This window comes from Crinia signifera, unplaced genomic scaffold (assembly GCF_055691185.1).
Source record: "Crinia signifera unplaced genomic scaffold, ASM5569118v1 HAP2_SCAFFOLD_324, whole genome shotgun sequence".
Classification (NCBI taxonomy): domain Eukaryota; kingdom Metazoa; phylum Chordata; class Amphibia; order Anura; family Myobatrachidae; genus Crinia; species Crinia signifera.
In genome coordinates this window covers 61898-88318 of record NW_028142217.1, presented here as the reverse complement: position 1 = coordinate 88318, position 26421 = coordinate 61898, and the positions used below count along the sequence as shown (strand labels likewise).

General features: G+C 43.2%; 1 protein-coding gene across 1 annotated transcript in view; it reads left to right on the top strand.

Moving 5' to 3' along the window:
• Positions 1–13343: 13343 nt before the first annotated feature.
• Positions 13344–26421, top strand: part of LOC146055093 (voltage-dependent R-type calcium channel subunit alpha-1E-like) — a gene marked incomplete at its 3' end in the record, with an annotated part of 65820 nt that continues 52742 nt past the window's right edge. The window contains exons 1-2 of the mRNA XM_083168197.1: positions 13344–13444; positions 25262–25401. Of these exons, the coding sequence (XP_083024323.1) occupies positions 13352–13444; positions 25262–25401 (233 nt within the window). The remainder of the gene's footprint in view (positions 13445–25261; positions 25402–26421) is intronic.

The following is a 26421-nucleotide window of genomic DNA, read 5'->3' as shown; positions in this document are numbered from 1 at the left end:
TTTTCGGCGATCTGCGGCCATAATAAAAGTCAGTCTAGACTAACTTTTATTAATGAACAGGTGAAAAATTGTTCGATGGTGAGCGACCATCGTATGTATTTTCACCCGTGCGGCCGCATGCGAGGGGATGTGTTAGTGTAGACATCCCCTCACATTTGCTTGGAAATTTGCTTGGCGTGGACGTTTGGTGGATGGAATTTACCTGTTCCCTAGGCTGCAAACATACGCAGCCTAGCGAACAGGTCTTAATCAGGCCCTTTGTTTTATGCACAAAATAATTTAAAATGTTGTATGAAACATACAGTACTGTACATTCCAGCTGTGTGTATAAGCTGCATATGAAACATACAGTACTGTACATTCAAGCTGTGTGTATAAGCTGCATATGAAACATACAGTACTGTACATTCAGTCTGTGTGTATAAGCTGCATATGAAACATGCAGTGCTGTACATTCAGTCTGTGTGTATAAGCTGCATATGAAACATGCAGTACTGTACATTCCAGCTGTGTGTATAAGCTGCATGTGAAACATACAGTACTGTACATTCAGGCTGCGTGTATAAGCTGCATATGAAACATACCGTATTCTACATTCAGGCTGTGTGTATAAGCTGCATATGAAACATACAGTACTGTACTTTCAGTCTGTGTGTATAAGCTGCATATGAAACATGCAGTGCTGTACATTCAGTCTGTGTGTGTGTATAAGATGCATATGAAACATACAGTACTGTACATTCAGTCTGTGTGTATAAGCTGCATATGAAACATACCGTACTCTACATTCAGTCTGTGTGTATAAGCTGCATATGAAACATACCGTACTCTACATTCAGTCTGTGTGTATAAGCTGCATATGAAACATACAGTACTGTACATTCAGTCTGTGTGTATAAGCTGCATATGAAACATGCAGTACTGTACATTCAGTCTGTGTGTATAAGCTGCATATGAAACATGCAGTACTGTACATTCAGTCTGTGTGTGTATAAGCTGCATATGAAACATACAGTACTGTACATTCAGTCTGTGTGTATAAGCTGCATATGAAACATGCAGTACTGTACATTCCGGCTGTGTGTATAAGATGCATATGAAACATACAGTACTGTACATTCAGTCTGTGGGGGAGATTCTCTAAACTAAAAATGTGGTAAATACCCCGTTATCAGGGTTACCGCGACGGGAGGGGCATCGCCAGAAAAATCTGACAATGCCCCATAGAAGCCTATGGGCTTCTACCGCGACCCACCGCCGCCCCGCACGACCCCCGCCATCCCGCACGACCCCCCCTCACCTGTGTCTGGGCAGCACAGAGCTGTGCTGCCCGGACCTTTGACCTCCTCCTCCGTGCACTATGATCCTCTTCCGGGTAAGGGAGGGAGGGGGGAGCCGCCAGGACCCGATGGGACCCGGCGACTCTCACCGCAAAGGACAGCTCTTAAGGCAAGAGCTGTCCTTTGCCATAATTATCGCATATGTTACAGCATATGCAATAATTATGTATGCCAAGGGGCGGCGAAGGGGGGCGGAGCTGGGCTGCAGATGTGTGAACATCCCACCCTGTGTGTATAAGCTGCATATGAAACATGCAGTACTGTACATTCAGGCTGCGTGTATAAGCTGCATATGAAACATACAGTACTGTACATTCAGGCTGTGGGTATAAGCTGCATTAGAAACATAAGTGTAACCTGTGTTTAGACTGGTGTCCCATCCACCAAGATATGTTATTATGGTATGCAGAAAAATATGGAAATAGCTGAAATCCTAACTACTTCTGGTCACAAGTATTGCAGGTATGGGAGACTCAATCTGTACTACAATTAAATGTGAAAAAATAGAGCAAAAGCTTAATACATTTATTAATATACAACAATAAAGCCTACAGCGTCCATGTTAGGGTGGCAACCAGCTCCTGAATAAGTGATTATAATCTCTGCCAGTGATTTAGCTTGTTCCTAGAAGCTAAAGCACTTGCCTGGCATGGTCTCATCAGATGCAGCCACACCAGGATTGGCTGATGCGACCAGTCAGAAACACCCAGTGGGTGCAGGTGATAGATTATCTTCCTAAAGCCACCAGTCTCATACCCCTTTTGCACTGCACTTCAGACCTGGTTAATGCTGAGTTGTGTCAACCCGGGTCAAGGTGTGGTGTGAAAGCACCAAAGCTTTCACATCGCTATGCCAGGGTTCGACCTGACTGCATCCCGGGTCTGGCGTTTTTACATTAAACCATTATACAGAGGGTGACCTGGGTTTAACCCTTCTTATAATGGGGGTCAAATATCCGGGTTGGTTGGCCCAGGTTATAAGAAGGGTTAAACCCAGGTCGCCCCCAATATAATGGGGTGCAGCCGAGTCAGACCCAAGATCGAGATCCCAGGTGAGACCAGGCTTAGCTATGTAAAAGGGGTATCATATGGATCTCCTGGCCCCTCTGTACCCACAGCTCCTCCCTTAGTGTGTCCTGATCACTGTGTCCTGGTGCCCCCAGCCCCCCACCCCAGGTGGCTATTGCAGTTAACATGGAGAAGCAACGCTTGAGGTTGTGCAGCTCCAGCATGTCCTGATGACTTTAGCCAGCCCAGTGACACCCCCTTCCCACCTGCATAACTACAGCTAAGTGCACTGGCAGCCATGGTTCTGTCACTCCTCCACCTGTACCAAAGACTAGACAACCCGAAGATAAGAGCAATGGATAACATTCTGTTTATACTGTAGTTTCTGAAGAAGGTTTGATCATCTTCCACTGCACTGTATATTTGCTGTGTACATTGGGATGGATGCAATGGGTAAAACCAGCTGGCTAATGAGAATTGATACCGCTGTCTTTGTCACATACTGTAATAGACATTTGTATGGGGTCATCTGCTAGCAGTAGGGGGTACATTTACTAAAATGGGAGTTTTATTGAAGATGGGATTATTGCCCATAGCAACCAATGAGATTCTTTCTATTATCTTCTAGAAGGTGCTATTTAAATAAAAAGTAGAATCTAATTAGTTGCTATGGGCAACCTCCCATCTTCAATAAACTTACAACTTAGTACATTTACCCCTAGGAGTGTATCTTCTGTTCACTTCCTGTTTTTCTCTAAAGCCGAGTACACACGGCTGTGATAGGGGCTGATATCGCTGGGAATATGGTCGCTGGCGACCATATTGCCAATGATGGGAGTGTGCCCCGGCGATAAATCGCCGTCCGGGTGCGCGCTCGCGTTTTCAGCCCCGTTCTAATTGCTGGTCGCAGGAGCTTGCTCCTGCGACCAGCTGATTACCTCTGCGGTACCGCCGGCAGAGGTTTCTTTTCATCAGCGACCATCTCTGGTCGACGATGAAAAGGGGGCATTGAGCAATATATCACTCGCTGATATATCGCCCGGCAATATATCGCCGGACTATATATCTCCCAGTGTGTATGCACCCTAAGTGACGTTTCCTCAGCTTCAATGAATAATGTAACCTGCCAGCATTCATTAGGACTTCTCTATGCCCCCCAACAGTGTGTAGTGCTATTTAACTAAAAATAGAACCACAGGGGAACCTCACTAACCTCCCATTGTACACACTCCCCCAGCACAACAAACACTGGGTAGAAATGATATGCTGGCGGATCTTTGTTTAACAAGAAATCATTTGAAAAATAATCATCAAGTAGTTAATTAGTGGAAACTAAATACCGAGCAAATTGTTAGAGAAGGGTCTGCGTGTTCATTTACAGTACCTGGAAATCAAGTAAGGTAACGGTTCGTGTGTATGAGATTGATGTATTTTGCCTATTGATTAGGATTCTTATATGCTGTATAAGAAATGTGTATGCCAAATAGCCATACAATTACATGTGATTGAAATGTAACTAATGAATGTATCGGTCTACAAGTCAGATGTAGGGCTGGAAGCAGTGGTGGAACTTGTGAGTGCTGGGCCCAGGTGCAGTAATATAATGTGGGTCCCCTCCTCTACCCCGACTCAAGAAGTCATTGCTGGTCTGGGCAGCAATGGGCCCTTTAGTCCGCAGGGGCCCCAATGCATTGCACCTGCTGCACTAATGGTAGTTCTGCCTCTGGTCAGAAGGACATTTCTTGGGCCCCAATACTAGGGGGCATGGCGTAAGTATGTGAGTGCGTGGCCACACCCCATTTTGAATTTTGCTAGCACTTCATATTAGGGCTCTTTAAATTATCAGTGATCACTGAATGAAAACAATAATATGGACAGACATTAATTTGCATATGACACCCTCTCTCTCGCTCTCTCTCCCAGAAACCCCCTCTGTTCCTGTCTCTCCACCTTTCTCTCCATGGCACCCTCTTTCTCTCTCCCCACCTCTCCTTTATCTCCATGACACTCTCACTTTCTTTTTTTTTTTAACATCAATGTATTTTTATTGAGAAAATTTTGTTCCGTTAGCCACGGAAGGGGAAGGGATACAGAAAATAAAATAGGAGGGGGGGGGGGGGGGGTAAAGTCCGAATACAATACAATCAATTCACTTTATATATATATATATATATATATATATATATATATATATATATATATATATATATATATAAGCATTCAAACACATAACAGATAAAGGCCTTATTTTACCATCAACAAAGGCTTTAACATACATGGGTAGAGTCTGGCTAATTTCTTCCAATAGCTGGGTTAGGCTGGGCCTATTATAGCTTCAAGACCATCCCCAGACATCGAGTATGCGTGCCAGTCGAGCCACTTCGCCGCGGGGGGGTTAGTCTGAGCAGAATGTGGGAAGCCAAAGGTTTCCATTTGGTATGCATGTTGTATTTTGCGGATAATCTTCGCAATTGGTGGGGGATTAGGATTTTTCCAGTCTTGTGCTATCGCTGCTCTGGTAGCAATTAATATATGTCCGAGGACATATCTAGCTGTGACAGGGATCTCGTCTGGGTAAATGTGGAGTAGGGCTAGTGAGGGTGAAAGCGGGATAGAAATTTTCAAGACTTTGGCAGCTAGGGCAAATACTTCTTTCCATAGCTGGTGGATTTTGGGACACGACCAGAATATGTGAAATGCATCTCCTATCTCCGCACAGTCTCGCCAGCAATATCTGGAGATCGAAGGCCATATCTTATGTAGCTTGGCCGGTGTGAAGTAGAGCCCATGAATCAACTTAAAGTGCATCTCAAGATGGTTGCTGCATTTAGACATGGAATGAGATGTCCTATAAATCAATTCCCACTGTTTTTGAGTAAGCGATAGGTTCAAGTCTGAGTCCCATTTCAATTGCGATGTTGATTTAGCAACTGACTCACCGCTATTTGCTAGTTCGTACCAAAATTTAATGGAACCTCTAGAGTTACCAGATGTGATCTTGGCTATTATGGCAGGTGGGGGGAGGAGAAGAGGCCCCGAGGAGTGAAGTGAGCTTGTTATCCAGTGGGTAACGCGGGTATAGGAAAATAGTTCCGTCTGGGGCAAATTATGTTGAATTTGTAGTGTTGAGAAAGGCGTGATTATGTTACCCTCTACAAGATCTGCAAGGTTGACAATACCCCGGGATGTCCAACCGGACAGTGTCAAGTCTGGTATCATAGCAGATAGGGCTCGTAGTGATAGGGATCTAGAGGGTAGGGATATTCTCTTCGAGAGGATTAAGCCCTCATCCCACGCTTTTAGCGAATTCTTGATCGCACATGGAATGTTATGGGCTAGCGGTCTCTGTTGGGCTGGGATCCACAATAAATCAAGTAAAGGGAGCCTAGGGTACATTTGGCTCTCCAGGTCCACCCAAGGTTTTGTGCCTGGAGGTAAGGACCAATCACACGTCTGGGCTATCAAACTTGCTAACTGATATCTTCTCAAATCTGGCACTGCCAGACCACCCATTCTCCTACATCTAGTCAGTCGTGAATATGCCACTCTAGGGACCTTCCCTTTTCCAAATATATTTGAGAATTATAGAGTGTACTTGAGCAATAACCCTCTGGGGAATTAAATAGGGTATGGAACGGACACTCTCACTTTCTTGCTCCCGTCTTCTTTCTTCCTCCCTGACAATTTCCCAGTATTTCATTTCACTATAATATAGTCACTCTCTCACTGCACATCGCAGTAGAGTCTTAGCACTAGAGGGCTCGGACTCTACTACATGTGCAAAACTCAGAATAAATGGCGCTGTGGCCAATTTTCGACGATTCTGGAGTCCCGCGATTCCTGCCTTCATCGCGGGACTCCAGAGGGGTAAGTATTAAAAAATGGGTGCAGTGTGTGCCCCCATGGGACTCAAGGCCCTGTGTGCACCGCACACATTGCACCAATTATAACTACGCCACTGAATATAGTGGGAAATAATGCACCTTGGTTCTTTTTCCAATTGTCATCTTACAAAGCAGGATTCCTAGATGCTATCTGCAACCCTGCTTCTGAGATCTGCTTCTGAACAGTGTCTTCTCCTGGTCCAAAATGTATGACTGGGTTTCAGTGGCAAAGGCAGGATATTTATATTTTCAAATATAATCCAAAATCTCCCTCTTTGCAGTGCATTGGAGTAAGTACGGGAGTCTGGGGGAGTGGTAACAGCCTGAAAATTGGTGTATTATACAATGGATACTGTATGGATTCCAGTATTAATATTTAACAGTACAGATGGTCTATAGTATAGGCTGCTTTGTGCATTTAAATAAGATAAGTGGTCAGGAAAAGGTTAAACCTATCAGAATAAATAAATTAAATCTACAAACATAATAGAATCAGTATTGCACGTTCTAAGCCCACTTCATGGTAAGGCTCCTGTCTCTTCCTCCTGGCAGCTGCTCTCTGGTTCTTTGCAATGTTTGAGGGCTCAGATCCACACATACAGTAAATGTGGTAGAAGAAGCTGGTACACTGGGCATGTGCAGCTGTTCTGCTCTGTCCCTTACATTGCATGATGTGGTGGCAGCTCTATTGATCATATTATATACCAGTGCTATTGTTGTCATTAGCCAAGAAGAAGGGGGTTTCTGGGCAACCAGAAACCCCCCCCCCCCCCCCCCGGTGAATTTTGTGGAGGGGGGTATTCAATCTTACAGGCTGATGTGTGTGTGTGGGGGGGGGCTAATCATCATTGCGTATTAGCAAGGTGCTGAGCATCTACCCAACATTACTCCACCTGCTTGTATTACATGATAGAGTGAGGTTGATATAAATGATGGTTGTTAGATGGGTATAGGCTGTTGTATTACGGGGGTATAAGGATTACAAATTGCCATGCCATGTGTTTGAAGTGTTAGCCTTACAAAATGAAGAACTGTTGCTAAGCACTCAGGTCGGGCTCTCATGTGCAGAGGATTTGTTTGAGATACATAATTATAGGAGAACATTTTCCTTGAAGTCTGTTAGATGCAGAGTAACAGCGATTATTCCGGATTGTTTTTTTTTTTTTTTCATTTTATGTGTTTAAAATTGATTTTAATTTATTATTAAAGAACATTCAATAGTTGTAACATTTGTTGTATAGTTAATATCTGCGTTGTTATGCCAGGCTTTAATTGAAGGTCTAGACATATGTATAATGTATTTTTTGTGCAGCATCAAATGGGAAGATGTTATAGGCATAGCCTCAGTCACCTCTCTGATTGGTCTAGTTACCAATGGAGGATAACACTATCTCTGGTAAGCAAACCAGCATCCAGAACTGGAGAAAGGATTCCACATGTGCAGCCAGCGGAAGATTATTTAACAACAAGGACTGATGTGGTACTCGTATCACTGCAATTCTTCTGCCACACAGGGAGACAGAGGGGGTTATTTTGGTTCACTCCTTCTGACAAATTCCTTCTTAGAAGGACAAAACCATGTGCACTGCAGGGGGGCAGATGTAAAATGTGCAGAGAGAATTAAATTTGGGTGAGTTATTTTGTTTCTATGCAGGGTAAATATTGACTGCTTTATTTTTACACTGCAATATACGTCTCACTTTGAAGAAAAACCCCACCCAAATCTAATTCTCTCTGCACAACTAACATCTGCCCCACCTGCAGTGCACATGGTTTTGTCCATTTGAGAAGGAATTTGCCTCTAAGAGTGAACTAGAATAAGGCCCAGTGTCAGAGAGAAGGAGAGTCAGTGTCAGGTAGAGGGAGGGAAAAAGAGAGACAGTGTCACACACGGTAGTTAAGCCACCAAATAAAACCATTCATTAGTAGAATCTTGCACAGTGCCCCATTGAGAAATAAAAAGTCTTATATCCAAATGTAGATGAGCCCCAAAGCCGTTAGTAAGAGCTATTATACTTGGTATAGTGATGGGAAATGGTGCTGATGTTTCACTGTAAATGCATCTGTCTCTCATTCCTTTTTTCCCAAAAAATCTAACAGTGTAATGTGGGCTAGGTGACATGAGGGAGATTGCTAGACTAATGAGGGAGATTGCTGCTATTTTAGGGCGTCTCTTGCAGAATGCAGGAGGGGAGGCAACTAAGTTATGAAATAGGTGCATTTACTTACTCTCCCTTAATCTCTGTGGGGTCCCAGTGAAATGGGCTTAGTGGGAATGCAATGATTATTACAGATTTGTGTCATTTTGGCCAGAGTGGGAGCAGCAGGTTATATTAAAGCGGATAAATATGGATGACCAGCAGTGAGGATGCCAGCATTTTGGATACAGACACCAGCATCCCAAAGGAGGAAATCCAGAATGGGGTATATTTGTGTCCTTACATCTCCTTCCTCGCAGCCTAACCCTAATCCTATCCCTCCTGCTAGTCTCACCACCTAAACCTATCCGCCCACCGTGCGGCAGAATACATCCCGTATTAAAAGGCCGTTGTCTAAAAGTGGGTGCTTCCATGAATTCTTTAAGCAGTTGGGTGGGGTTTTTCTTCAAAGTAAAATCTACAGTATATTGCATTAATGCTGCAAGGATGGTAGCTGCAATTCTTACCTGGCATGATATAAGTGTGGTACTTTTGTTTGCTATTAAACATGCTTTAGTTACTGTCTGGTCATGAAAAAACGTTTCATCACTTATTTACAATGCTATAAATGTGTAAAGGCAAAGTGGTAAGGCTTTAAAAAATGACTGATCACTTGACACACATATACAGGAAAAATGTTGTATGCGGCATTTATTGGACTGCGCTGCAAATATTTTATAGCTTCTCACATGTTTTACAAGATAGATCGTGACAACGTAAATAAATATTGGTGAACCTAAGGTAAGATAATGGCTCTGTAACCTGTCTTGCTCCAGATATAAATCAGTCCTCTTCACAATCTACAGTATTATCTAACTGGCCTGAAACCAATGACATTGTGATTACACTGGAACTATGTAAGTGTATCCCGACGATAACATATGGTTGATGTCAGGGTTGCCACTAGTAATGTTGTGTAATGCCCCCAGTGGCACCCCCCCCCTCGCACACGCTGGCACCCCCCCTCGCTCGCCGGCACCCCGCCTCCCCCCCCACACACACACAATTACTTACCAGCGGTGGTGTCTGCGGCGCAGCAGGATCTTCTCCCGGGACTCGGGGCTCGGAGCACTCACTGCATGCTGTATCCTAGGCTCGGCGCTCTGCAGGCTGCACTGTGTATTGTGTGATGCACTGTGTATTGTGCGAGCCTGCCCGCCGGCGCAGGGTGGGTGCATTTGTGCAGGGGGTGGTGCCGTGCCACTGTGGGCAGCTGCCTGGGCCCCTCCAGAGGCTGGGGCCGGAACAGTTGTACCCCTGGCACCCCCCTGTCGGCGGCCCTGGTCGATGTTAACAGTGTAGACATGGACAAAATGCTGACTCAAGCAAAAGTTTGACATGGAGATGTCTGACACATGAAAGGGTTGACATGAGTTTTTTTTCCTCTTGCCGGGTACACTAATTTGGAGTCCATGTGATGAAATATAAAGCCCCATACACATTAGTCAATATTCTCTATGAGTAATATTGGCAGTGTTTCCTTCTGAACTTCCGGGCAAACAATACCATACCTTCTAACATGACACATTCTAGGAGGGACAAAATACTCTGGGGCAGATTTATTAAGCTCGGTGAAGTGATAAAGTGTCTGGTACTTTATCACCGGCCAATCAGCTCCTACTGATTAGCCGGTGATAAAAACCAGACACCTTGGGTGAGATTTAATGGGATGAGATATTCAGAAAGTGAGAGTTTTGGTAAGAAATCTCCAGTTTTTTTTAAAGCGGCAATCATTTACACTTCAAAATCAAACTGGTTTTGCAGTGTATAGGATTGCCGCTTTAAAAAAACTGGAGATTTCTCACCAAATCTCTCACTTTCTGAATCTCTCATCCCATTAAATCTCACCCCACACATCACTTCACTAAGCTTAATAAATCTGCCCCTCAGTTCATTGACGTCTTTGCCAGTGGCAGAGGTGGAGTTGCAGCACAGTCCAAAATTCGGTACTCTTTACCTAGAAGGGCGCCCACGATTTTGATCGTGGGCATCGTTAGTAAAAAAATATTGCGTCGGTCGCATCGCATGCGACCAAAAAATCGCATGCGATGCGACCGACGCGATGCCCGCGATTTCCCATAGGGAACAATGTTAAATGTCCCAATTGACCCGATTTTCCTGTTCAATGTCTCAATTGACCCGATTTTCCATAGGAAACAATGTTAAATGGCCCACAGAGGCCAAATAAGCACCCTGAAGTGTGAAATGGCCCCCACAATTGTTAACGCCACCCCACGATCAACATGAACCCGAAGCGTGGTGAGTGCAGCGAGCCCGCGAGGGGCGGCGGTACGCGTCCTACAACCTTTTCATACCCACACTATCCACGTCGGCGTGGAGTTGAGAATAGAAATTGTGGCGAGCGCAGCGGGGACGCGGACAGCTGTGAAGCCCGCGAGGGGACGCGGATACCTGTGAAGGTATCCGCGTCTGCTCGCCATGCTGCGCTCGCCACACTTTATATTCTCAACTCCACGCCGATGTGGATAATGGGGGTATGAAAAGGTCCCAGGACGCGTACCGCCGCCCCGCGCGGGCTCGCTGCGCTCGCCACGCTTCGGGTTGACGTTGATCGTGGGGTGGCGTTAACAATTGTGGGGGCCATTTCACACTTCAGGGTGCCTATTTGGCTTCTGTGGGCCATTTAACATTGTTTTCTATGGAAAAATCGGGTCAATTGAGACATTGAACAGGAAAATCGGGTCAATTGGGACATTTAACATTGTTCCCTATGAGAAATCGCGGGCATCGCGTCGGTCGCATCGCATGCGATTTTTTAGTGCATGCGATGCCCGCGATGCCCGCGATGGGCGCCCTTCTAGGTAAAGAGTACCCAAAATTCAAATAGGGGAGCCACACCTACTGCCAGGGAGCTTTAGACAGTGATGTTTGGCAGTGATTGGGGTGGCAGTGGGTGTAGTTCCCCTGGTTTAATTTTGGACTGTGCTGCATCCCTATATCTGCCACTGCCACTGGAAAGGAGGCCCGGGAACAGAGCATTTTCTCCTTCCTGGAAAGGGTAATGTTGGGACGTGTGCGATATTGAGTGTAAACACTGATTGATAGTGGTAAACGATATTGTTCAGTGACATCATTGGGACTGGCAGAACATTGGTGTTGTTGGATGTATAGCCAAAATCGTCCTGCGTTTTCAGAAGATTGGGGTTGCTAACATTGCACAGGAGCGCGCATCATTAACGATATTGAGTGCACACACTAGGGGGAAAATATACTAAGCTGGGAGTTCTATTTCACATCGGATGTTGCTATTTCAATCAATCTACTTATTTATTTCACACATTCTAGAAGATAATAGATAGAATCTGATTGGTTGCCCATAGCAAGATCCCATGTGAAATACGACGTCCATCTTAGTAAAATTCCCGCTAGCTGTTTTTTTTTTTTATATATATCATTCAGAAGGGCCATCTAGTGTGTATGGGGCTTAACATTGACAACAAAACATGAAAAACCATCAGTCAGCCACTGCCGATTGCTTCAAAGCTGGAGCGGCTACCGATTTGGATACAGACTGCTGGACTAAGTGCACTTTCCACTTTGCACTTTTGAAGCACCAGGACACTTTAAGGACGCACGAGCACTTTATTGGGATTTCATCCATAGAAAGCCATCTGCGGTGGAGCCGCAGAACTTCAATCGGAAGTAAAAGCCCACCGCAACTTCCTTCTATGGTGAGATAAAATTATCACTCATATTTTGTGCCCAAACCATCGGTCCAGTGAAATTGCCTGGTTAAAATTACTATTCATCTGCTTTTATGTATGTATTTTATTCATGACCATGTTGTCATCATTTGTTATGTCACAATAAATTAAAAAAAAATTTTTTGTGCATTCTGCATCTTTTTAAGGGGGTTGCGCTATTGGTCAAACATAAATACCGTTGTTCAAAGCTGGAGCGGCCCTGGCCTTTCAGGAGAGCTGCTCAGTCTGAGAGAGCATAGGGTTAGTCTGAGGACTGATGTGTAGTCAATGTTCTCGATGTGTGGCATATATCAGCGATACATTGTGAGATTACATTGCATTTAGACTTGAGTGCAACTCTTAATCAGGCCTCAAGCATTTTATAAAGACAACGTGACTTCTGACATGTTCTCAGTGGCGTATTAATAATAATTGCAGTGTGCACGGTACACACGGGCCCTGAGTCCCAGGAGGGCACATGCTGCACCCATGTTTTAATACTCACCCCTCCTCCCCATAAAGGCCTCCTCCTCTCTTAAAGCGCCCCTGCGTGTTCTCAATTGCAATCACCTGATCTGACTTTGTACTGTTGGGCAAAATGAATTAAACACCGGTCCATCAATAAGATATCAATAAGATAACTGTGCCAATGTTATTACTGTTTACTCATGAAAACACATGAAGGCCTTGCACACTCAACTTTAACATTTAACATTTCTAGGAAGCTGCAAAAATGTGATTAAATCAAATTAAACATTTATAGGATGTGCAATTTTGCTATTGGTGAGCCATTTCTTATCTGTGTGCAGTAAATATAGCCTTGCTTAGATTTATGGGCAGATATACTAACACTTGGAGAGTGAAAAAGTACTGACCAGTTGGCTCCAAACTGTCATTTTTAATGCAGACTGTAACATGGCAGATAGTAACTGACTGGCTGGTACAACTGTACATTGTAGTTTATGTACTGATCCTTGGTGAGATATAGTAGATGGAAATAAAGTCCCAACAAACCAACTCTTAACTATCATCTTTCAAACCCAGCCTGTAACATGGCAGTTAGGAGCTGATTGGCCGGTAGATTAACTGTATCCACTTTATAGCTCTCCCCAATAACGATATGATTCTGCAATTAGCATCATCTAATATGTATTCTATTTAAGTGTCTTTGTTGATATCCTTCTTTTCCTTAATTATTGATCTACTCCATTTGAATACATGATCCTTGCCACGATTATCGCAAACTGCATTGTCCTGGCACTGGAGCAGCACCTTCCCGGGGATGACAAGACGCCCATGGCTCGTAGATTGGTAAGTCTCTTTATTCTATCCTTCCAATCATGATTTAATGTTTTGTATCAATTTGTAACTTACCATTCACCAGGATTAGCTGTGTAAAGTGGCCAAACCCATGCAATCTACTAGGTACCTAAAACGACAGCTAAGGCACCAAAAAGCCAGTCTTTGTGCTCGATTCAGACCTGACTGCTAATGTGAGACTTAATTGGCCCCCGAGAAGAAAGCCACTGCCCAGTCAGAACGAAAAAGCATCCCTAGCTAAATTGCGTCACAATTACAAATGGATTGCTCATCGATATCCACGCACAAATCCATAAGCAATTCTCAAACCATCTAAAGCAGTGGTGGCCAACCCGTGGCTCTTGAGCCTCATGTGGCTCTCCCCCTTGTAAAGTGCGGCTCCTGCTCCCACTGCTGCCTGCCGCCCACCGTCCGTCCTAGTCCCCCCTGCTGCCGGTTCCCTGAATCCCTTCTCCTTCTGAGGGGAGGAGAGTGCGCATCGCAGTTTGTGGCACTGTGGGGGCATAGCAGTTTGTGGCACTGTGGGGGCATACCAGCTTTCTGGCACCGTAGGGGCATACCAGCTTTCTGGCACCGTAGGGGCATACCCGGCACCGTGTGGTGTATACCTGGCACCGTGGGGGGCATATGTGTATCTGGCACTATTGGGGGCATATGTATATATGGCACTGCACTATTGGAGGCATATTTGTATCACACCCACCCAAGGGGTCAAAATAGACTTTTTTTTGGCGCATGCACCTTTGACGCGCGCATGATGTCGGCTCTTTAGCTTGACTACCGATATTTTTTGGCTCTTTACCTCTGACCGGTTGGCCACCCCTGATCTAAAGGATTTAGCAGTTTGTGTAATTGTGAGCAGGTCTGAGATTTCCACTAATCTGGAACTGAGACAGACAGGAAGTGGTCATCGATGACGTCAGCGGGTATCCGGTTGATAGATCTACAGTGTCTAGATAGACAGTCAGTAGGTTGACAAAAGGTCCATATGCAATAGGTCAACAGAGTCAAGAGGTCGACAGGGTCAAAATGTCCACAATCAAAAGTTTACCATCCAAAAGGTTAACAGGGTTAAAAGGTCGACATTCAAAAGGTCGACATTATTTTTCGTCATTTGTTTTACATTTCTTGGAATTCTTCATACTTCCATCCATGTCGGCATAGAGGGAGAATATAACAGTGTGCAAAGCATAGAAAGCCACCGTTCTTAAAGCATGGCGAGGGAAGCAAGTCACATGAGGGTAAGCCTTAAAGATGGTCCATGTCGAGACATTGACACCATAAGATGCGAAAAACTGATGTCAACTTTTTGATTGTTGACTTTTTGATTGTCAACCGTTTGATCCTGTTGAAGTTTTGATTGTCGACATCTTGATCCTTTGACCCTGTTGACCTATTGCATGTCAACCGTAGGCTCTCGGCCCTTATGACTGTCGGCTAGACACTGTAGATTTATCAATCCACAACCCATTAGAGACCCTCCTTTAAAAATGCCTGGGCATGTCTAGGCTATTCACAAATATAGTACGTCGTTTGATAATCTAATCTAATTAGTGGTTAGGCCTCAATCAGGATGGATTTCTGCTCCAACTTCAGGAGACTGTGAGCAGAAATGCACAATAAATAATGCACACCCACGTCACTAGTGGCAGCAGCACAAACAATTGAATAGCTTCAATCACTTTAGATGGGAGCTGAGGCTGTGAAAATCAAAATAACAATTGAATCTCTCACCTCAAAATGCACCAAAGTACTTTCAAGAATAATGCATGCTCTATTGTAAGTCAAATACTTGTATTGTATTGTACTGCATTGTCTTCTTTTTGAGATTTATTGATTTTCCGAGAAGTTAAATTGGAGGAGTTTCATAGAATGGTTATTACTAGCATAGTACCACGTTATCCCAGACATTCATTAAGTCAGCCATCATTTCATCTCATTCTGTCAACCATGATAGAATCAGGCATCCCACAGGATTGATTTAGATGATAATCTTTGGCGAGTGCAGCAGCATCAGTTCAAATATCTCAGCGAGAATGGGATTCCAGGCAGTGTGACAATAGTCGACTTTAAAAGATTTCTTTTTTTACCATAACTGTCCACTCTTCTTTCCCTTTTAAGTGAAGATCAAACATTGAACAAGGACTCGTGTTGAAACTGTGACTGGTTAGCAACTCATTTACTTACTGGGGGCACATTAAAGAGAAATAATAAAAATAGGCGTATTAATAGTGTATTTATTAAAAGTTTGTATATAGCACACACATATTCTGATGCTGTTTACAGAGAATATTTCTTATCAGCACAGTTTACAATCTGCAGCATATTCTCTATCACAGACATGAACACACATACAGTACACACTATGGGGGAAATATACTAGAGCAGGGGTCCTCAAACTATTTTGCTCTGGGACCCCACCAGACAATAAAAATAATTACACGACCCCAGCAAGTTACTGCAGAAGGTCATCACATCACATGTGTAGTCAGCAGGCAGCACATACATGGCAGCATTGTGAAGGCAGAACATGATGGGCGGAGTCTAAATAACAGACAATTCAACAGATTTTTCAGACTCTGAGATTAGACTGAATGAGATTAGAAAAGTCATCAGCCTGATGGTCAGTAACATGCGGAGAAGGTCGGGACCCACAGTTTGAAAACCGCTGTTAGCTCCGAAGGTTCCTCCGAAGCTCCTATTAGCTCCCAAAGCTCGCAACGACAGCCAAATTAAGCCAATCTCGCATCCTTCGATAGTCTGAATTTGCTTAAAATTGCAACACTATGGAAATGCGAGCGCTTTTAGACAAATTCTGTCTGCTGTAAAGTGCGCCCGGTGCTGTAATGGTTCACTCTCGCGAATCATACACACCTAATAGGATTGACCCCTCCTATGGGAGTTCTATTTCAAATGGGATGTGAATCTATTATCTTCTAGAAAGTGCTAAATAAATAAGTACATTCTGATTGGTTTAAATAAACCTCCCATTTTATTAAATTTTCCCCTGTCACTCCTACCTAATTAGAGAAGGAGGGCTTCTGCTGCACGTAGTAGGGGGGTGGGGGGTGGCTAGCTACGTCCTAGCACTTAAGCAATGGATGTGGCAGGCATCGGAACTGGCACATGAGCATAAATGGTGCAACAGCTGGGTAGAGATGACCGAAAGGCAGACAGTGACTTCCAATCGCAGTCCCAGATGGAGAAAATACCTCCCATTGGAATCGCCTGTCCTGCATGTGACTGGCAGGTACTGTAACACCAATGGGAAGTCTTTGCTTGTCAGTGACTTAAAATAAACCTACCTGTATGTTTTTGAGAGGAAACCAGAGCATTTAGAGCAGTGGTTCTCTAGGCACGCTAACAGTGCATGTTTCAAGGATTGCAATACTTGAGCACAAGTGACTTAATTAGAACCTCAGTTGCAGTATTTTGATTTTACCACCTGTGTTCAAGACCCCACCCCCTGTTGCACAACGCTGTCCTTACAAACCTGGGGGGCTGGCCAACTCTCCGGGGAGTTCCTGAATTCCGGTTGATTTCTGGATTTTCCCGGGGGTGTAGGCAACCTGGGTTAATGGTATCACTGTTTGTGACATGTGACATGTCCTCGGAAGTGAAAGGATTAAATCAAAGTTAATCAAAATATCTGTAAATAGAGATAAAGTAATAGGGGGGCCTTACTCAGGGTTGTACGCTGTTGCTGTCACAGCTGTGCGTTGTTCACAGTGGCTGTGCAAAAATAGACATCTGTAGCAGCTGCTGGCCAGGATTTGTATTGAGACGCCCATAATCGGTGGCGATATACCACCTATTGCGTACCAAAGACCAGTGTCTGATTAACCAATAGGCTTATTAGGCTGCAGCCTAGGGTGCCAGCACTGGGAAAGGGGCACCTTGCAGGTGACAGCAGAGGAATAAATATAAGGCCTAATTTATTCTATGCTTCATAGCTATCACCCGCCCCAATGTACTGTGGGGGGTAATGTTCTTAAATTTAAGAGGTTGCTGTGCCAATGTAACTTACTGATGGAACCATTACTTTATGTACATTGTGCTACAGCGCCAGCTGGGCAGCCTAAAGCCAAAGTCCCCTTCACACACCACAAGCATTAGAGCCTGCATGCCAAGTTTGTACATGCAAATGGGCACTCCCACGTTACCTACCTTAAACAATCCCTGATTGTCAGTCACTTTGTGAATAAGTCTTCCCTGCTATCTCTGTAACAAGCCCATCGCGGACAACGCACAGTCTGACGTAGATGCATACATAGACCACAGATAATCTCTCAACTGTGATAAAATCAGACTTACATACAGTACATCTCTAAATTAGGCCTAGGGTCTACGAGTTGTCAAAGCTAGAGGTGCAAGTGTTTTGTTTTTAATTTTAATGCACCATCATGTTTTGGTTATGATTTTGGCAAAATCACCCTCAAGTGTTTTGGTTCGGCTTAAATTTGATAAAAAAAAAAAAAATCAATAATCATTGATTAAATATTGATGAAAACAGCAAAAATCATGTTTTTTTTTGCAATCCGAAACCCAAAATTCGGTTTAAAGTCCAAATTCTGAGGAGGTTTAAGCTGTAACTCAGTTCAGATTGGATCTCTGTGGGAAAACCACACAGGGTTTTTAAGTTCAGCTCGGATCAACAAAATTTGGGTATATTCGGATTTTATGGAGAACCAAATCACACATCTCTAGTAAAAGTGCTGATTTGCAGGTGATTTTGCTCCAAGATTTAAAGCAGGAGCGTCTTATAATTTTAAAAGGACAGCCTAGAATGCACTGTACAGCGGATCAATATGTTCTAGTAATTTAATCTTATTGAAAGTGAATCATTGAGTATAAATGATTTGGCCCAGGGTGTGCGTATCCTAATCAAGACTTCACTTAAAAAATAATAATTGATTTCTCTGTCTCCTATTCAATCACTTTTCGATCTGGGCATCTTTATAATTGGCTGGTGGAGTGTCCATAGTTTTCTTCTCTTCATTTCAGCTTCCTGCTTATTTTACTTCCATTTACAGTACTTCTCTGATCCAGGATTATTGGCACAACATAAATCAGAAATATCCTCCCCCATCTTGCTGCACTGTAGGCTACAGTATATAGAGCTCAGAGGTGATTATAAGAAACTTGATGCAATAGAATTCAGTAGCTCTCAGCCAGCATCTGCAAACAGAGTAGGATTAAACTTCTGCGTAGGGATTACAGGCAGCATAGGGTGCAAATAACATGGATTTTTTCAGTTTGAATTTGTTTGGGTCTTACGGCCACTTACAAAATTCCAAAAGCACAAAGCAACCGCTGTTTCCTTACATCACACTTACTTGCGCAGATACACTCTTCTTTTTAATAGGAAAACACACAGATTTTCACACGGTTAAAATGATAGATGTGGGAGTGCACAAACTCTTGTTAAGGGCAGAGGGAACATTGTGATTACTGAAATGAGGTGGTAAGGAGCAGTGCCCAGCTGTTACCAGCCCACAAAAGAAACACTGAGGGTGCGCATCACCATTCTCAGCTCTATACTGTTAATGTTATAAATGTTTGTAGAAAAACTCATTTCTAAATGCACTTTGAACACTGTTATGACAGCATCATCCAAATGTGCCACAAATAAATGGCGACGTTCAGTTTGCATCTTTTATCCCCTTTACCCCTTAAATATTTTTATTTAATGACATCTTAGCATATTATCACTTTCACCCTACCCTATATATTTATTTTGAATTTACAAAGACACGGAATATGTTGGAGACTTGGCAGATATGTTAAATTCAGATGACGATGTAAAAATCCATCACATATGATGAGAAGAAGAGGATGAAGAACAATATAAAATCACATAATGCAGTGCAACAAGTACATGTTGGAAGAAAGGAGCTAGATAACTGCATCTCAAGCCTACAAAAACCAGACTGGATATTAGCTAAAAGCATATCCAGACTGGATATTAGTTAGAAACCAGACTCTATATCAGCATAGAGAGCCTCAGACATACAAACTCTATTTGAGTGGTTCCAGCAGTAATTCATAAAACAGCCAGGTGTGAGTGGGCATCCCGGTGCTTAGGATGCCGACAGACCAAAGACCTAGCCTGAATTCTGACACCCAAATTCTTAAACTTAAGTTAGAGGTAGGTTACGCTTAGGCTGCAGTGGGGAGGTTGAGGGTTGGGCTATGTTTAGGCTGAGGGGAGGGCGGATTAGGTTTAGGTTGCGGGGGAGGGGGCAAGGTAATGGTTAGGCTGCGGGAAAGGGTTATTTCGTAATGAAAATGTCCCCACTGTTTGCTAATTGTAACTTGCTGGTAACCTTTGTTCCTGCAGGTTACTTCCCTAGCATTTTGGAGGAGATAAGATTTGATGGACTCCTTATGGAATCTGACATTGGGCCTGCCCAGAGTGTCAGTTTCTGGAACCAGAGGCGGATGGAGACTGCAGGAGAGGAATTGAAAGATGTCTCTCCTGCTATTAGGGCTCCATAGGCTTAAATCAGTTTACACCATCTGAGGATTGTAAAAACTAATATGGTCAAGGGGTCAGATCATTGTCCCTATTGATAATAATGTGGACTTTGATCTGCAGGAGTAATCAGCCTTCTGGAGATTAGGATATTAGTACACACAATAGCAACAACTCCTAAAATGATGCAGAGACTGCAGTATCTACCTAATTGTATGAAAAAAATGCTTAATAATAGGCCCCATAATGCATTCTGGTATGTTCAGATAGCTTTCACATTCAGATAGCAATCTCATGCCGTGACATTTATTTTTCATGCATCTTATTTGTCCACATTCTATATAAGCCGTAATAATTAAGCGGCTGTATATTTTCGAAAGAGGATTTTCAAACAGTTGATTTAGAACATCAAATGTAACCGCACATTTCATCTGATTAAATATAGTACATTACCTTTCCAGACACACAGCATGGTGAATACAGATGGGGCACTTAATCAACTCAATGGACGGTTTACACAATTTCTATTTACTTTTCCAAAGTTACACCTAAAGAAGCCATGTTAGCCAATATTAGATTTGTGTGAGTCATTCCATCTGTCTTCCCGCGTGACTTGGCTACTGCTGTAGGAAGCTGTATTTTAGTTTAGATTTTTTAATGAAGCAACTAGTCAGGCCTGGAAAAGTTTTAACACACGGTTCAGTGAGGAATACAGTTGGGATACTGACAATCACAATACCAACGACGGTATCCTGATGGTCCGAATTCAGAGGGTAATTATAGGAGGTTATGGTTAGTCATTAGGGGAGCGTTAGGGTGAGGCTACAGAGTTGAGGAGGTGGGGGGGGGGCAGGAGGAGAGGGTTATGGTTTTGCTGTGGGTAGGAACAATTAGGGTTAGGCACTAGGGGAGGGTCAGGCACTAGGGGGAGGATTTGGATTAAGCACTAGGGGGAGAGTTTGGTATAGGATACTGGGTGGGGCAGTTAGGGTTAAGCTGCAGGAGGGGTCCATGAAGGTTAGAGTTTAAATACTCATCAAGTTCTGTCGAGATTTTGACTGTCTGGATGCCGCTGTCAGCACCCTGACCATAGCATGCTGGGATTTTCTACCCATCCCTTCAGTGATATTTAAAATAGTTGTTGCTTCATTCAATTTATAGACTTATCACAGCTGCATGCAAGGCAGAGGTTAATATAGACAAAATATAAATGCAATCAAAATCTCCCAGCGTATTGAAACTGGGCCAGAAAGAGTCAACGGTAATGCAAAAAATGTGTCTTATTCTATATATCTGCAATTTATTCAAAAATGATCCTAAGGGTCCATACACCCTAGAAAATTATCTTTCCAATCTGGCTGGTTGGAATGAAAATCTGGACATTTTTAGGAGCAAAATGACAATTGACCATTTGATCCTAAACATGGAAAACAGAAACAAATTAGTCCTACAGACAAATTGGTTAAATCAATTTATGCAGATGACTGCTTTTGTCCATTTTCCAGTGTTTGGGAGCAAACGGTTGATTGTAATTTGTTCCCAGAAATTTCCAGATTTCCATTACAAATAGTCGGATTGGAAAGATACATTTCTAGTGTGTGTTGGCCTTAAGTGATGTTAATCAATCTCTTCACCAGATGTACAATATGAAGTTTGGGGTATTGATGCAGAGTGAGAATTGCATTAGTAGATGGGCTTGCAAGAATGTGCCTTGCACATGCCCAGAACAGAAGCTGTGATTCTGCCATCTCATGTCTGCTTGCACCTGTTTTGGTAGAATGGAGGCATTTTAACATAGGCTAAGTACGGCAAGGGCATATGCATGTGCAGCTTTGAACCATTGGTTATTTATTTATATATATATATATATATATATATATATATATATATATATATATGCAAAATAGAGAAGTCACTGGGATCATAAGGCGGGAACTGCACATGAGCAGTAGAATCTGGCACAAATCCAGGGTTTACTGCGCTGCCGGAGAAGAGGGACCCCAGGGATCTGTACTTGGACCGGTGCTTTTTAACATCTTTATTGGTGATATTGCAAATGGAATTGAGGGTAAAATGTGCCTTTTTGCAGATGACACAGGATAGACACACCAGGAGAGGTAAAACAAATGATTGATGATCTAGGTAGATTAGAGGAATGGTCAAGAGCATGGCAACTACAGTTTAATGCCAAAAAATGCAAAATCGTACACTTGGGTCTCAAAAACCCAAAGACTAAATATAGTATAAATGGCACTATAATGGAAACTACTGAGGAAGAGAGGGATCTAGGTGTCACTATTTCAGGGGACTTAAAGGCAGGTAGGCAATGTAACAAAGCAATGAAGAAGGCAAGTCAGATGCTTGGTTGCATAGGGAGAGGTATCAGCTATAGAAAAAAGAAGTAATAATGCCACTGTATAGGTCATTGGTACGACCTCACCTAGAGTATTGTGTTCAGTTCTGGAGGCCATATCTCCAGAAGGTTATAAATACATTAGAGACTGTACAAAGAAGGGCAACTAAAATGGTACATGGCCTACATCACAAAACGTACCAGGAAAGACTAAAATATCTTAATATGTATAGTTTAGAGCAGAGAAGGGAAAGGGGGGACATGATAGAAACTTTCAAATATATCAAGGGTTTTAACAAGGTACAGGTGGGAGACATTCTTCACAGGAAGAGGAGCAGCAGAATACGACGACATGCACTGAAACTAGAGGGAGGAAGATTCAGGGGAAATGTGAGGAAGAATTACTTCACAGAAAGGGTAGTAGATAAGTGGAATAGCCTCCCATCAGAGGTGGTAAAGGCAAATACAGTAGAGCAATTTAAACATACCAATTTTTTCTGCTATGGGGGCATGGCCAGCACTCTGAGAGCTACTGGCCATGCCCTCAGCCTCTCTGAATAGACACTGTGCCATATACACACCTGCCACCAGCAATGCCAGTTACACAATGCCCCCAATACCCGCAGTTATGCCATAAACACAATTCCCCCAGCAGTGCCAGATATACAATGCCTGCCCGATTGTGGTGCCATTCTAAATGAATACTCTGGCAGTACTGTGTGCGCGCACCAAAAAATGGGTGTAGTTACATGCCACATGGGATGCGGCCAATGAAAATGGGGGTGTGATACACATATGCCCCCAATAGTGCAGTGCCAGATATACATACAGTATGCCCAAATAGTGCCAGATACACATATTCCCCCAATAGTGCCAGATACACATATGTCCCCAATAGTGCCAGATATAAATATGCCCCCACTGTGCCAGGTATGCCCCCTCTGTGCCAGCAGCAGCAGAACTCATTGTTGTTGTTGCTCCTGCTGCTGCCGGTGGGATGAGTGTCTGGTGCTCCCCTGCTGACTGGCTCCTTTGTCTCCTCCACCGCAGCTTACCTTGAGGGCAGGAGAGCCCTGCATATCACGTGTCTTTCCTTCCCCTCACTTCCCTCCCTGTGACTGCCTGGGCCATCAGCAAATGAAAGCTCAAACCTGATTGGCTGCCAGCCTGTGAGCTCTGATTAGCTGACAGACCAGTCAGTCACAGGGATACACAATGAGTGGAAGGAGAGGCGTGCAATGTGCTCTCCTCCCCTCAGAACTGGAAGCGGCAGCAGCGGTGGGCAATGGAGGGAGGGAGGGACGGGCGGGCAGCTGCAGTGGTTGAGCCACCCGGATCCAGTAGCTCGTGAGTGATGGGTTGGAAACCACTGGTTTAGCTTGATGTATTCACCCCTATGTTATATACAGTATAATCAATTTATTCTTTCCCTGAAGTTGAAGGAGGCTCACAAATTTTCAAATAGTCACCTGCACCCCCAGAAGATTAGGCAGATCTCCGATATCCCACCCACTTTCTAGTGAGGTGGGCAGCACGGGGATCTAATATTGGGAATCCTGGGTCGTATGGAGGTAGAAAAGCTAATATGATGCAAACAGTGTCATTTTAGGCCCATGTACCTGCAAATTGCAATTTTTTGATGCAATGGGGTTAGGTTTGATGACTTAGAGACCGAGCCTTGCCACCAAAGCTGTGAGAAGCATCTCCCCTAAGGGCTTTCACTGAGAGAAGATTGGGGAAAAAAGTTGACAAGTTATCGAAGTTACCTCCATCACTTGCTCTTTTCTAATGTGTGATCTTCCAATGTGTGGTGATGCCAGTTCTCTCTTCTGTGCATTTGTAAAACTGTACCAAGTCATCGAATGGTTTAGCAACAATGGTCACATGTCTTCACCAGGCATGTAACAATGGTAATAACAATATCTCCATTCAATACTGCCCTTCCAATGATAATCCGTAAATTGGTCTTTGCCACCACTGAGATAGCAAAGAGAGACGCCCATAGTAGCTCTCACCTGACTCCTACTTCTGGAGCACTCCTTGACAGATGAGCCCACAAAGTTGCTGAGTTGAGATAAATATACATAAAACAAGATAAATGTTCCATTCTCTTATTTGTACATACTGTAGATCAGTGGTAGCCAACTCCAGTTCTCGAGAGCTACCAACAGTTCACATTTTCCAGACATCCTATCTGCTGCAAATTTGTACTCATTACTCACTGACACATTTTATAAGACCAATTTATCATCCTTCCATCTCATAATTTCAACAGTGGTCACTCACCACCTATCAGTGCGGTTCCACTCTCACCATCCCAATTCCCCTTCCCCACAAGAATACAAATCATTTTAAAAGATCCACAGGTGGAGCTAATTACTTCACTTGTGATTCTATGAGGAGACCTGCAAAACATTAACTGTTGGTAGCTCTTGAGGACTGGAGTTGGCTACCCCTGCTGTAGATTATTCCACTGGGGTGTCACATTTTAGGCATGAAAGACTGGATTTGAGGACTCTTTCCCATAACCCTGCTTAAGGCATCATTTTGCAGTGAACGGGTGTCATGTGCACTTACAAAAAGTCAGACAGAATGTAGATTTGTAACATGTCAACATTCTGTATGTCCACAATGACTTTAATTTGACATTGACAAAAATGTCAACATTATTAAAAGTATCAATTAGAATGTCAACACATGAAATGAGGCTAGGAGTTAGGCACCAATTAGGGTTATGCTAAATTATGGGTGTCAACATTTTGACCAGTGGCTGCTCCAGAGGTGGGGTGCCAGTCTACCACAAATGCTGCCAAACATCTCCAGCCAGGGCTAAATGGCAGTTCTGTTGCTTCCCTGAGTGAATTTTGCAGCCACCAGCGATTCCCTTGAGCAGTTTTTATGTCTTTATGATGTATTTCACCATTATATATGGATATCTAAATTGCTAGTTACCTCTGTTTTTATCCCTTTGTCCATGCAGGAAAAAACGGAACCCTATTTTATAGGAATATTTTGTTTTGAAGCTGGAATTAAGATTGTTGCGTTGGGATTGGTGTTTCACAAAAATTCTTACCTTCGAAATGGCTGGAATATCATGGACTTTATTGTCGTACTGAGTGGGTGAGTGTCTTCTACCAACAGTCTAACTTCTTCTCTTTAGCCAGAAGCAGATACATGGCAGTCTTGTGTTCCTTATATAACATGATGTTTAATAGCAATGGAAATGTTATATTGTCATTATTTTATGTATTTGAGCAAACTAGATATTTATAAATTTGCAAATGTCATCAAAGTAATTGAAAATTTTTGTTTCATTATCTGTTAAAATGCCAGATATAAATACAATTCCGATATTGTGGGGATGGCAAATGGGACAGGATGAAGAGGAAATGTCATCTAGATAAAATATCACTACTGTATACAAAACACAAATAAGTTCTGAACTCAATCGGCAGGGGATATGCACTGGGAATAATATGTTTGAAATGTAAATACCACACTTAATTTGTGCATTATTGATTGTAAAATGATTGACACATTGTAATGTCTCTTTCGCTATCTCTATGCTAAAGTTTATATGTGCTAGACTTTTAAATAATACTTACCTTCTTTGTAAGTCTCCTCTTCGGGAGAACCCAAAGAGTAGACACTGCAGGGGCCCGTGTGCACTGCACACAATGCACTCATTATAAATGAGCACTTCAGGGGCCAAACTGAATGGTCTCGCCATAATACCCTGCCCCCAAACATACGGAAACACCTTTGATTTGCTGGACGGTGGTGAGGGCTGTAGCTAAATTAAACAATTTAGACCTACGAATCCTGCGATTGCCGGTGAGTAACATACAATCCTGCCCACTTCACTAAAATTCAGGTACCTAGTCTCCTGGGGCTGCGGGGGACTACCTCAAAAGTCTAGAGGTTTCCGGAGGGGTAAGAAGTATGTTCTAAATTAAACTATCAGTTTAATTAAGCAGAGATGACTTAAAGGCTATTTTTTAAAGCAATTCCCCACTCCTCTTACCTGATTGGTGCTTTATTCCAGGGAAGCCATGATGATATTGAGCCTCAGAAGAACCTACTTTGCGCACTACTGTAGATTATGGTGGTTTGCTTTTAAATGGAATACGAAGGAGTTAG